The sequence below is a fragment of the Vipera berus genome, assembly GCF_964194415.1.
Source record: "Vipera berus genome assembly, chromosome: 15".
In the NCBI taxonomy this organism is placed as follows: Eukaryota; Metazoa; Chordata; class Lepidosauria; order Squamata; family Viperidae; genus Vipera; species Vipera berus.
In genome coordinates, this window is record NC_138218.1 from 3888353 (window position 1) to 3901494 (window position 13142).

General features: G+C 47.6%; 1 protein-coding gene across 1 annotated transcript; it reads right to left on the bottom strand.

Annotated features, from left to right (window-relative positions):
* Positions 1 to 8619: 8619 nt before the first annotated feature.
* Positions 8620 to 10698, bottom strand: LOC308675043 (uncharacterized protein). The gene is made up of 2 exons (XM_081339996.1): positions 10682 to 10698; positions 8620 to 10512 (listed from the first exon to the last, which is right to left on the bottom strand). Exon 2 carries the CDS (start codon positions 10426 to 10428, stop codon positions 9265 to 9267), a length of 1164 nt encoding a protein of 387 aa, XP_081196122.1. The 5' UTR covers positions 10429 to 10512; positions 10682 to 10698; the 3' UTR covers positions 8620 to 9264.
* Positions 10699 to 13142: the final 2444 nt, after the last annotated feature.

Here is a 13142-nt window from a genome sequence, read left to right on the forward strand (position 1 = left end):
TCACATGCAGGCATGAATGCTTTCATGCCAAGTATTTCTTTCTCTTTGATCTATCATGAATAAAGCTAACATGATTGCATCTCTGCGTGATGCTTTTTGCTTGGAAGCTCCTTTAACGATTCACTCGTGAGAACACCTCACAAGTTGGTAGCACAGAGGATGGTTTAAAGGAAAGCTTCCAAGCTTGCAGAAGATTTGAAACTGAAATGGATGGCCGCAGATCCCAGATTGTCACCAGGAGTCTTCAATCAAAATCAACAGCCCCAGTTCCTGAAGCAACCTCAGCTGCAGATGAGAGCTCAAATGACCTTCATTCCGTCAGAGGATCCGTATCCAGCAGAGCATCTGGGACCCCTTCACATGCCTCTTTACAACTGAATGCCACAGAGGAAAGCATAGAAGGTTTGCAGACTGTCCAAGATTGCTCAGATGCTGCAGAGACGGACCTGGCTGAGACCAAACGCCGCGTGAGTAAACTGACTGCACAGGAACGTGAAGAGCTGCTTAAAGAGATTTTTGCAATGCAAGGGAAGGGGGGGGCAGCCCACGAAACAGAACCCCTGGTGAGCCTTTCCCTATCGACCACGAGGCTTCCAAATATGGCATCCGCCACCCTTAGTGACCCCGGGACCCCAGGGCTTTCGGCGCGAACCCGCCCCCCCAGCTGTGAGCTACAGCTTCCGGGGGCAAGCGGAAACAAGATGGCGGCCCCCTATAACAGAGACAAAGACTTTTTAAGCCTGGAAAGCCAGCAGTCCCTGGCATCCAAGCAGAATAGCCAGCAGTCCCTGGCATCCAACCAGAAAAGCCAGCAGTCCCTGGCATCCAAGCAGAATAGCCAGCAGTCCCTGGCATACAGCAGAAATGACATGCATATTCCTGAGTTCTCCCCCCCACAAAGCCTAAAGTGCTATGATGACAATGAGGTCTCTCCAGCCAAAACTGTTACAACGGCTCTCCAGACAGCCATGCAAGCCTTGGCCAGCGCCCTAGAGGCCAGCAAGACAGCGGTAGCAGCATCAGGGGTGCCCAGCCCCCCCCAGGTCTCCTATTCTCTCCCCAGGGCCCAACTGCCGGGGGGGGTCCAGCCTGCAGCCTCCCAACAATCAACCCCCGCAGCTTCCTACCTTCTCTTCAGGTCTTCATGAACAGCGATGGGCTTCTCAGGGCAAAACAGACAATGATGAAAATCCATGTGCTTGCAGCAACAAGAAAGAGATGCCGGCCGGCAAATCTGGGCTCCGCCCCCCCAATGCCTCATGGGAAGAAGGGAGAAACCCTGAACAATGCCCTCCCCCGGATCACATGGTTTCCGGGCACACCCATCTGGAGTTAATAAATAGTCAAGAAAGGATCCCCTCCTCGACCACTAGAGGGACCCCTTTCACTGTGGAAACCACTTTTCCTCTCCCATTCATATCAATGGACACCTCAAAGATTTTTGAAAGTGGGTCTGATAAGGACTATATTCCAACAGCCAATTTGCCTAATGATTTTAAAAAACTACAACTAGGTGGTGAGAATTATAGCAGTTGGAGTAAAGATATACAGCTGTATCTCTTAAAGAGTGGGACTCTACAAATGGTCCAGAAACCACCCCCTCCTCCATGGGGACGTCAAGAAGAGTGGCGACATTTGCAGGCTTATTCGACTCTACTCAGTTCTCTGGATAATAACTTGTTCTCCAGCATACCAGCGGGGCTCAGAGCTGATGAAGTGTGGCACCTATTATACAATTTATTTAACAGCGATACCATTGGTTCCATCACCAGACTTACAACTGAGCTTTATTCAACCAGACTGAGGTTTGGTGCCAGCATGCCTGAACATCTTGCAAAATTAAAGGCACTCAGGTCAGAATTAATATCCAGAGGCTTTCCTGTAAATGATGTGAGCATGGTTGCGGTCATTTTCGCTTCCCTAGACAGGAGTTGGAGCAATTTCATTGTTTCACTCGAAGCGGTCAAGAGGGAAAACATAAATCTGTCCTACCTCACAGGAAGACTCATCGAGGAAGATAGAAGGAGAAGAGATGCCGGTGAATACGCCAGAGCCAGCCAGAAAGGGGCGCCACAACTCAGAGCAAATTAATGCTCTGTTTAAGTGTTTCATCTGTGGCTCTGAGGAGCACCTCAAGAAAGACTGCCCCCATCAACATCAAGCCCCTAAACGTGGTCCCAACCAAGTAAGGGGCAAGGGGCAAGGAAGGGGGCGTGGCAGGGGCAAGGGAAATTCTCTGCAAACTTGTTCCCTCACCCCCACAACAAAGGCTGATAGCTCCACTGACTTATGGTTACTGGACTCTGGAGCTTCTTCTCACATTACTAATATGAGTCAAGGTTTTAAAAGGTTAAAGAAAATTAACTCATCTGTCAAAGTGGCAAATGGTGATACTGCTTCAATTGTTGGGGAGGGTTTTGTTTCTGTACCTGGACTTGGAAAAGTTGAGGGTGTCTTACACGCCCCCTCCATAGCTAACAACCTATTGAGCATTACCAAATTGTGTGACGATGACAAAGTGGAAGTTTTATTTCGCAAGGGGGGAGGTCATGTCACCAGGGACCAGAAGGTCATTGGAAATATTACAATCATAAACGGCTTACCATATTTTTTCTCCCAAGCCACCACAGCCTGCCCCAAGGCTTTCCAAGGGCAGTGTGGGCAAGGAGCCTGAATCTCAGCAGGCACCTACAGCACCACTCAAAGCAACTAGAGCCAAGAGGGTGTCAATGGGAAAGCCGATTCACGATAAGTGCGCCCACTTATTGCACAGAAGGCTGGGTCATGCAAGCTTCCCTGTAGTTAAAAAGATGGGAGAATTTGCTGAGGGAATCCAGCTCAAGGACTGTGACGTGTTTCTGGACTGTGCCATTTGCAAGAAAACAAAGAGGAAGGCTGCCCCGACCTCAAAGGTGTCATTACGCAAGACTCAATATCCATACCAACTAGTACATGTTGACCTAGTTGGGCCTTTTACACCTTCCCTAGGAAAGAAAAAGTATTTCCTCACTGCCGTTGATGATTTTTCAAGATACGGGCACGTGTATACTCTCACAGAAAAATCTGAAGCCTTTGACGCCATAAAGTTACTGTATAACTTCGTAGAGACCCAGTACAAGACCAAGATCGCACAATTGCAGAGCGATCGCGGGGCTGAGTTCATGTCTCAGAAGTTCCAGGACTGGGTAAGGCGTAAGGGCATCCGCCATTTTCTAACTGCACCATTCACGCCCTCGCAAAATGGTGTAGCTGAGAAAAGGAATGGAATCCTGCAAACCATGATGCGTAGTCTGATTGCGGACGCTAACGTCGCAGAATCATACTGGGGAGAGGCGGTCCAATACGCCAATTACACCTTAAACCGCACCTGGAGCAGTGTTGTGAACCAGACCCCATATTTCCTGGTTCACGGTAGGAAACCAAATCTGGCACATTTGCGTGTTTTTGGTACCTATGCATGGGTGCACATCCCCAAGCAGCTGCGGAAGAAGGGGAGATCTGTTTCCCAGAGACTAAGGTTCTTGGGCTATGCTCCTGGCTCCAAGGCCTATCGTTTCCTGGGAGAAGGGGGCAGGCCTGTGACTTCCCAATCTGCCTCTTTCGAAGAGGATTCCAATTGGACCCAGATCCACTCAAATGATCTGAGCCCATATGCCAACCGACCCAGCAGAGGCACACCGACCACGACATCACCTGAGACGACCACATACCCTGCCACCGACGAAAGTGAGGAACAAGACGAAGATGCGTCCAGTCCCATGGAGGAAGACACGCCGTCTTCACCCCCAGCGACACCTCAGAGACCCGCGGAAGAAAAGAGCGGTGAGTGGCAGAAGGTAAGGAGGTCAAAGCGGTCCAACAAAGGCATCCCGCCAAAGAGAATTGACATTGGCCACATCGCGTCTGTCAACAGTGTTGTGGTCACCCCAAAATCCTTCTCTGACATCCAGGAGCTGCCCATCGAAGAGCAGGAGAGATGGCAGCTCGCGATGGAGAAGGAAATGCAGAGCTTAAAACAACTCAAGGTCTTCACCCCCCAGCAACCTCCAAAGGAGAGGAAAGTCATTGGCACAAGGTGGGTTTACAAAGCCAAACCACTTGCCAATGGCCTCTACTTATATAAGGCCCGTTTGGTAGCCCAGGGCTTCGCTCAGCGTTACATGGATGACTACTCGGAGACTTACTCTCCAACCGTCCGGGCAGAGAGCGTCAAGGCCGCCCTCGTGACTGCAGCCGCTCTGGGAGAAGAAGTCTTCCAATTTGACATCCAGACGGCTTACCTCCACGCCAACTTGGACCGGCAGATCTACGTGAGAGCTCCTCCTGGCTACCAGCAAGAAGGGGAAAATACATGGTTGCTTCACAAAGGGTTATATGGTCTTAAGCAGTCAGGGAAATTATGGTATGACTGTCTTAGAAAGAGTTTAGAACGAGTTGGTTTCTCAGAATCTCATGCAGATCAATGTGTTTTCACACGCAATTCCAAGGGAACCACAGAACAGGTGTTAGTTTATGTGGATGACCTATTATATGTAGGGCCTAACAAGGAAAGGTGTGATGAATTTGCCAAGGCCCTGGAAGAAAAGTTTACTCTGAAGTCTTTGGGGCGGGTTGACAAGTACTTGGGTGTGCATATTTTGGCCACTAAGGGGGGGTTCGCTCTATCTCAAAAAGAAAAGATAGAGGAATTACTGGCCAAATGCAAAATGACAGAATCTAATCCTACGCATAGCCCAATGCAATGCGACTTTTACAACCACTCCCATAAGGACGGTCCTGAGTTCACAGATAACACGCTTTACAGATCTGTGATTGGCTCCTTGCTATACATAAGCAATTGGAGCAGACCTGACATAGCTTTAGCTGTGAATCTATTGTCCAGGCACGTGGAACACCCAAAGGAATTCCACTGGACTGCTGTTAAAAGGGTGCTTAGATACCTTAAGGGCACAGCTGACGCCCTCCTTATGCTAGAACCAGAGAAGGGGAAGACGGCCCAGCTCTCCGCTTACTCAGACGCAGACTGGGCTGGCGAATCCAAATGTAGACGGAGCACTTCTGGTTTCCTCATATTGCTAAATGGCTGCCCAATACATTGGCATGTTAGGCAGCAAAAATTTATTTCTTGCTCCACGGCCGAGGCTGAATTTGCCAGTCTGTCAGACACGGCCAATGATTTGACTTGGTTCAATGAGCTGATAACAAACATCTGGGCATCTCCTCCTCTGCCCATCCAAATTCTAGAGGACAACAACGCCGCAATTGCAATCTCGGGCGCTGAAGCAGTAGGATCTAGATCTCGCCACATAGACATACGCTATAAAAATGTCAGGCACCTTGCGAAAGAGGGTTTTATACATGTTGAGCACTGTAACACAGCTGACCAGATAGCTGATCTGTTTACCAAGCCTGTTCCCATTGACCGGCACAACCTTCTGTGTAAGCGTTTGTGTTTGGCCTTCTGAATGTTTTTATGCATGTCTATGACACCTGCTCAGCCCCCTCACACACATTCACTGGTCCCTGTCATTGGCTGGCAAGAAGGGGAATTGTTAGGTGTTTAGTGCCAGCCATTGGCAGTTCCCCAAAAGGGTCATCAGATGGAGGCAAAGAGGCTTCTTTGCCTCCACTGATGAGCCAAGGGTCTCAGACCCACAGCCCCATTGGCGAGAGAGTTTTATGGTCAGGGAGGGGCCAAGACCCCCCATAAATACCTCTGCACGAGGGGGTGCTCTTTGTTCTAGTGTTCTATCTCTACTCCTAACCCCTAGTTTAGTCATGTAATGCTAGCTTGTTTTATTTTATTTCTCTTTCACATGCAGGCATGAATGCTTTCATGCCAAGTATTTCTTTCTCTTTGATCTATCATGAATAAAGCTAACATGATTGCATCTCTGCGTGATGCTTTTTGCTTGGAAGCTCCTTTAACGATTCACTCGTGAGAACACCTCACAGACATGTCCTTCTATTCGTTGGATTTAATTATAATAGGTACACCATAATTAAAATGTGTTATTTGACGGTAAGTCCATCAGTCTGGACAGCCATTTGTCTAGAATGGTCTAGGATTTCTTGCTTGAGCAACGGATTGGACTAGGTGTCCTCCAAGGGCAACTGAATTTGTTTTTCTTGTGTTTCCTTTGAAGATGTTTCACTTCTCACCCAAGAAACGTCTTCAGCTCTGACTGGAAGGTGGGCAATGGAAGAATTTATATTCCTTGCAGACAGCTGGTCCTTTGTGTTAGGAATTAAAGTCCTAACCTGGTTTGGGTGAAATACATATAATATGGTTGTGTATCTTTAAGAAGAGAAATGGCCTAAGGGTGTGACTAATTCTATTCAGCATAAATGAATTTCAGATGTTAAGACTTAGTTTCGCGCTCTCTCTCTCGTGTTTTTTCTCTGACTGACTTGTTACTGTGTGTATTGATATTTGACTTTTAACTGGTAAGGATTTTTGACTTTGACTTTGTTTACTCCTGAACTGTTATTCAATGGTGATTCTTCGTTACTGACCTTGGATTGAAAACTGGACTATATGTAATCGTGGTTTTTTGTTTTGTGTTATATTGTCCGAGTAAAAATATTGTTATGATATAACTCGTTAGTTTGCCTTTTACTGTTTGCTTCTTAAAGGTCCCAGTACACTTTCTTTAGAACATCGCAAGCCTTGTATAAAGCATTCTGCACATTCAAATTTGTATTCTTTTATAGTGCAAATGGGTGTAGAGCCTTCTTGGAACTCCTGTGTTGAAGATTGCAAGATGATACCCCTCCCCCTCAAAAGAGCTGTTAAATTTTGAGACTGATGGCCTCTTTGACCCCTTTCAAGCCAACAGTCCTCTCAGTCCAAAATGTGGTCTTTGCCGTCTTCAAAAGAATAGCCTTTGTCTTTTCATTGGGAAAACAAACAAACAACCACTTCATAAATGCATGGCACAACATAGGAGAACAAACCCATCAGGACAAGATTCAGCAGTCCATCTGCATTTAAAAGACAAAGGCCACTCTTTTGAAGACAGCAAATACCACATTTTGTGTATACAAGTTTTATTGATTTTTAATATTTACATATACATATATTTGTGAAACAATATGGTGGTTGGGTAATTAAAATAAAAAATAGCCATTTGTAAATAGTTCGGGTTACTTCAACAGAGAAGTCGTCTCTAATTCCCTTAGTGATTACGTAGTCAAAATAAACAAGTTAGTTTATTTCTAGTTATAACCAAATCAATGAACAAAATTCAAAATATATTTTGACTAATACATACCAATATCCTGTTTTAAAGTTTTAACTAATTGCAATAAAGTATTCTTGCATGGCCTATAGTGTGTGTGTATCTATATATCTATATATCTATCTATCTAAAAGCATAATTTTGGGTGACCCACAATTCCTTATTTCCTTAAAGGATAATTCTTTTGCCTAGAAAACATATATTGTTCATTACAAAACATTCATATATTTTACCATTAAAGTCTACTTTTCATCTTAGCAAATCACCAGTTATTAGAAATAATTTTCTTTGCCTTAACCATTCAACAATTATTAAAATGCTATCTTTTATATATAAAATTCTAAATTCTATACTATAGTTCAAAAATAGCCACTGAATATTCTATAAGGCATCTTAAGTGTACATCAATTATTAAAATATTATCTTTTGATATATCATTCTAAATTCAATAATATAGTTCAAAGTTATATTTCCTTTACAAATCTAAAAGCTAAATATAGAATCAGTGATATTTTTTTGAACTTTTCTTTTTTGGGATTCCTATAGACTCCCAGTTGCAATGTATGGCAGTGAAAGTTGGATCATAAAAAAGGCTGAGCACCAAAGAATTGAGGCCTTTGAACTATGGTGCTTGAGAAGACTCCTGCGAGTCCCTTGGACTGCAAGGCAATCAAACCGGTCAGTCCTAGAGGAGATCAACCCTGACTGCTCTTTAGAAGGCCAGATCCTGAAGCTAAAACTCTAAATACTTTGGCCACCTAATGAGAAGGACGGACTCACTGGAGAAGAGCCTCATGCTGGGGAAGGTTCAGGGCAATAGAAGAAGGGGACGAGAGAGAATGAGGCGGCTGGATGGAGTCCCTGAAGCAGTAGGCGTGAGCTTAAATGGACTCCTGAAGATGGTAGAGGACAGGAAGGCCTGAAGGAACGTTGTCCATAGGGTCATGATGGGTTGGACATAACTTCACAGCTAACAACAACAACATAGACTATAAAAATATTTCTCTATGGAACAAAGTCCACATTTTGGACAGAGGGTACACACCCATTTGCACTATTCAAGTAATCCTGAGAACACAAATGTGTTCAGTAGACACATTGGCCTCAGCAGACTCTCTAAAGCAAGGGTGTCAAACTCGCGACAGACGTATCGGGACTGATTTGCCATTTCTGGCAATGGGGTAGGGCGCAGGTGCCTCCCATTTTGCGCATGCGCAAAATGTTTTTTGCGCATGCGCGTGAGTGGACGCACACGCGCGCACTTTTTGCGGCTCCCACTTTTTTGTTTGCGTGACGGAACCGGTTCTGAGTGGCTCTTTTCCTTTTTCCGGTTGCCGACCCCTGGGGTAGGCACAGCTTCCGCATGATGAAACTGGCCCGCGGGTTGGCAGCCTGACACCCCTGCTCTAAAAGAATGCAAACAACCAACTGTCTGTAAGGAATATATATCCTTCCATTCTCCACCATCCAGTCAGAGCTGAAGAAGTTTCTTGGATGAGAAGCAAAAAGTCTTCAAAGAAACAAGAAAGTCCAGTTGCCTCTTAAAAAAGCAGCTTGGATTCTTAGTTGGTTTTTGAGACTGCCATTTATTTGGAAAAATTTAGCACACTCTGTGCATTTAAAAACTTTATTCTCTGTGTAAAGTTTATAATTTTTCCTAAGACCTATTTTGACTGAAACTTTTTCCACACATCGTAAGTTATTAGGTATTTTCCCCCAAGTGAATATTTTGATGACTTCTGAGGATTTTTGTTTGTTGTGAATGATTCTCCAAACTCCAGGCATCTAAATGATTTCCTTTCTGAATGGAATCTTTCATATCTATAAAACTTTTCTCTCAGTGAAGCTGTTTCCACCTTCAAGCATTTACAGAATTTTTCTCTTGCATGAATACTTTGATGTCGATGGAGGTGTAAAACTCTTTCCACACTTAAGGCGTTTATATGGATTTTCTCCTGTGTGTCTTCTTTGACGTACATAAAGGTGTCCCCTGTGAGTGAAGCTCTTTCCACACTCGAGGCATTTATGTGTTTTCTCTCGTGTGGATCCTTTGATGTCTATAAAGGTTTCCCCTCAGACTGAAGCTCTTTCCACACTCCTGGCATTTATGTGGTTTCTCTCCAGTGTGGATCTTTTGATGTACATAAAGGTTTCCCCTCCTATTGAAGCTCTTTCTACATTCCAGGCATTTGTATGGTTTTTCTCCAGTGTGGATCCTTTTATGTATACAAAGGTTTCCCTGGTGACTAAAGCTCTTTCCACATTCCAGGCACTTTAAGGTTTTGTATCCAGTGTGAATTTTTTGATGATTATAAAGTTTTCCCCTCTGAGTGAAGCTCTTTCCACACTCCAGGCATTTATGTGGTTTACTGTGGAGCCTTTGATGACTATAAAGGTTTGCCCTCAGACTGAAGCCCTTTCCACACTCCAGGCATTTAAATGGTTTTTCTCCGGTGTGAATTCTTTGATGTCTATAAAGGTTTGTGCTGTGACTGCAGGTCTTTCCACACTCCAGGCATTTAAATGGTTTTTCTCCTGTGTGGATTCTTTGATGGCTATAAAGGCTTCCCCTCCGACTGAAGCTCTTTCCACACTCCAGGCATTTAAATGGTTTTTCTCCTGTGTGGATCCTTTGATGTCTATAAAGGCTTCCCCTCTCACTGAAGCTCTTTCCACACTCCAGGCATTTAAATGGTTTTTCTCCTATGTGGATCCTTTGATGTCTATAAAGGGTTCCCCTCCGACTGAAGCTCTTTCCACACTCCAAGCATTTAAATGGTTTTTCTCCTGTGTGGATTATTTGATGGCTATAAAGGTGTCCCCTCAGACTGAAGCTCTTTCCACATTCCAGGCATTTAAATGGTTTTTCTCCAGTGTGGATTCTTTGATGGCTATAAAGGCTTCCCCTCTGACTGAAGCTCTTTCCACATTCCAGGCATTTAAATGGTTTCTCTCCTGTGTGGATTCTTAGATGGTTTTTAAGATCTCTATTTCTTTTGAAGGATTTTCCACATTCCGGGCACTGATATTTCTTTCCTCCCTCCTGGATTCTGTGGCGTTTCCCGAGTTTCCCGCCTTTTCTGAGGGACCCTCCGCCCTCCAGTCCCGTCTCGGGGTCTCCGCCCGTTTCCTGCTCCCCGCTTCGCCCTCCAGGCGGCCTCCTTTCCCGGAGTCCCCTTCGGCTCATCCCTTCCGCGCCTTCCCCGCGGGGCCTCCTCTCGGCCGGCGCCTACTTCTTTCCTTGCTTCCTCCGCCGGGCTCGCCCGAACTCCTGCAGGGGCGAAGGGAGAGAGGCGGGTCACGGCTTCGTCCCTTCCCCGGAGGAGAGTCCCAGCTTCGGCCTCTCACGGACTCGGCTTCCCTCCCAGCGTCGCCCACCCGGACCAGCCTCGGGCTCCCCGTCCTGCCTCCCGCGACTCCCAGCATCCCCCGGGACCTACCTGCCTCCGTGCACTTCGAACCGGGACGCTCCTTCCGCTGCCTCTCCGATGCCGGAAGTGGGGGCGGGACCTCCGTCCTTTCGGCCAGCCTCCTGCCTCCTCCGATTGGTGCAGCGGCCCTGCCTGTCTGGCGAGGCGACATGAGCCGCCTCCTGAGGGGCGGGAGGCGCGAATGGCGGGAGCGGATCGGCGGGGAGGCCGCTGCGGAGGCTTCCGCGCCCGGAGGGAGGCGAGCCAGGCCGGGCTTCCCGCTGCGACCGCGGCGCCCGGGCTCCCCTTCCTCGGAGGCCCCGATCGAGCCCGGGGAGGCAGGGCGGCCCGAGCCTTTGGGGGTCTGCTGGGGCCGAGGCGGGCCCGGATCCTCTCCCGAAGAGACGCCGCTTCGCCTTGCCCTGACACGCGTCGTCTGCTCGTCGGGCGGGGCGGAGGCGCGTCTCGTTTTGCTGGGGGCTTGGGGAGCCGGAGGGAAGCCTGGGGGGAGGGGCGGCATTGGGGGGGGCAAAGTCCCCCCGGTCTCCCCCCAAAGCGGCCTCGGTCCTCCCGGCCGACGGAGGAGCGGGGGATTGTGGAGCCCTTTGGGCCTTTCCGCCTGCCCATTCCTCTTTCTGTCCCTGATCCTAATTCACAACTTCCCTCTCATCCTCATCCTTTCTTTCACCCTCAACCTCACCTTAAAGGTCATCTGAAACCTAACTCTTACCCTCACCACTATTTATCTTCCTGATGGTTAGGAAAAGAGGCAAGGTTGCCCAGAGTCCAAGAGCCCTTCTGGAGACCAGCTGACCTCTTAGGAGCCACCTTCCCTCCGATAACTGACATAACTGACAGTTTAGCCTGCAGGGATGATGAGGTCACAAAGCCCTCAGGATTCCCCAGGAGATGACAGGCCTCCTTGATCTTGCCAATCAAGGGTGTGTCCCAGCCAAGGACAAGCTGGCTCAATAGGAATACTCAAAGCTGAAATTAAGCATGCAAAGCTCTCTTAGGCAGAGGTTCTCAAATCCGGCGTCTTTTTCTGGGGAGAAAGGAACACACTGAGGATTGGTACAAACTGGAGGAAGGCTTTCCTATAAAAAAAATAGGTTGATGTAAGAATCGGCTCCAAGGGACGTGGTGGCTCAGTGGGTTAGGACGCTGAGCTTGTCAATCAGAACGTCCGCAGTTTGGCGGGTCGAGTCTCGAGTGCCCCGTAACCAGGGCTTTTTTTTCTCATAGAACGCTCAAAACAGAGTTCCAGCACCTTTTTTGGATGGAACCTTGTAGGGTAGGCAAGATGGGTTGTATGAAATGTGAGTTCCGGCACCTTTTTCTTTTACAAAAAAAGCACTGCGCGTAACAGAGTGAGCGCCTGTTACTCGTCCCAGCTTCTGCCAACCTAGCAGTTTGAAAGCACATAAAAAACGCAAGTAGAAAAATAGGGACCACTACGGTGGGAAGGTAACAGTTTCCGTGCGCCTTTGGCTTCTAGTCATGCCAGCCACATCACCATGGAGACGTCCTCGAACAAGCGCTGGCTCTTTGGCTTTGAAACGGAGATGAGCACTGGCCCCTAGAGTCGGAAACGACTAGCACGCATGTGCGGGGGAACCTTTACCTTTATATGGAATAGGAGTTCCGAACCTGGGGGTGCGAGATGATATTCCAGGGGTTACAAAAACTTGGGTTTTCAAAATTATAATGTATATGCATAATTTAATTCCTGTTATTTTGAACTTTTGTAAGGGGTGCGAGAATATATCAGAAGCGTTCTCGGGGTTCGGGGTATAAAAAAGGTTGGGAGCCATTACTATAGAAGAACATGAGTTGTGACTTTTGGAAAATTACTGTTAACCTAGATGTTTCGGGGGTTGGCGATTGAGTTTCCCAGACTCATGGTTCTGGGAGATTTTAATCTGCCTTCCCTGGGCGGTGCATCGGGGGTGGCCCGAGAGTTCATGGCTTCCATGATGACCATGGACCTGACCCAGATTATTCAGGATCCGACTCACGTGGGGGGAAACACGCCCGACTTTATTTTTATCTCTGGGCAGTGGCTTAATGGTCTGGGTGGGGTTACTCCAACATCTCAACCCCTTTCATAGACAGACCATTATCTCCTGTGGTTGGGCCTCCGTCATGCCACCTCCCGCTGCTGGGAGGTGGAACCGACCAGGTGGTTCCGCCCCAGGCGCCTCATGGACCCAGATAGGTTCCAGATGGCGCTTGGATTGATTCCTACCTCCCTTTCCCACAGCCCGGTCGAGACCTTAATTGACGCCTGGCAACGGGCTGCTTCGGAGGCTCTCGACCGTGTTGTGCCTTTGCGGCCTTTGACCCGGCGCAGATCCCGGCTCGCTCCTTGGTTTTCTGTGGACCTGTGGGAGATGAAGCGCCGGAGAAGGGGCCTAGAGAGCATTTGGAGATCCAGTCGGTCCGAGTCTGACCGAACACAGTTAAGATCCTTTTCTAGATCTTATCTTGT

Excerpts from the sequence above, each read along its gene's own strand:
- LOC308675043 (XM_081339996.1), bottom strand. The coding sequence starts at position 10,428 with ATGAGCCGAAGGGGACTCCGGGAAAGGAGGCCGCCTGGAGGGCGAAGC.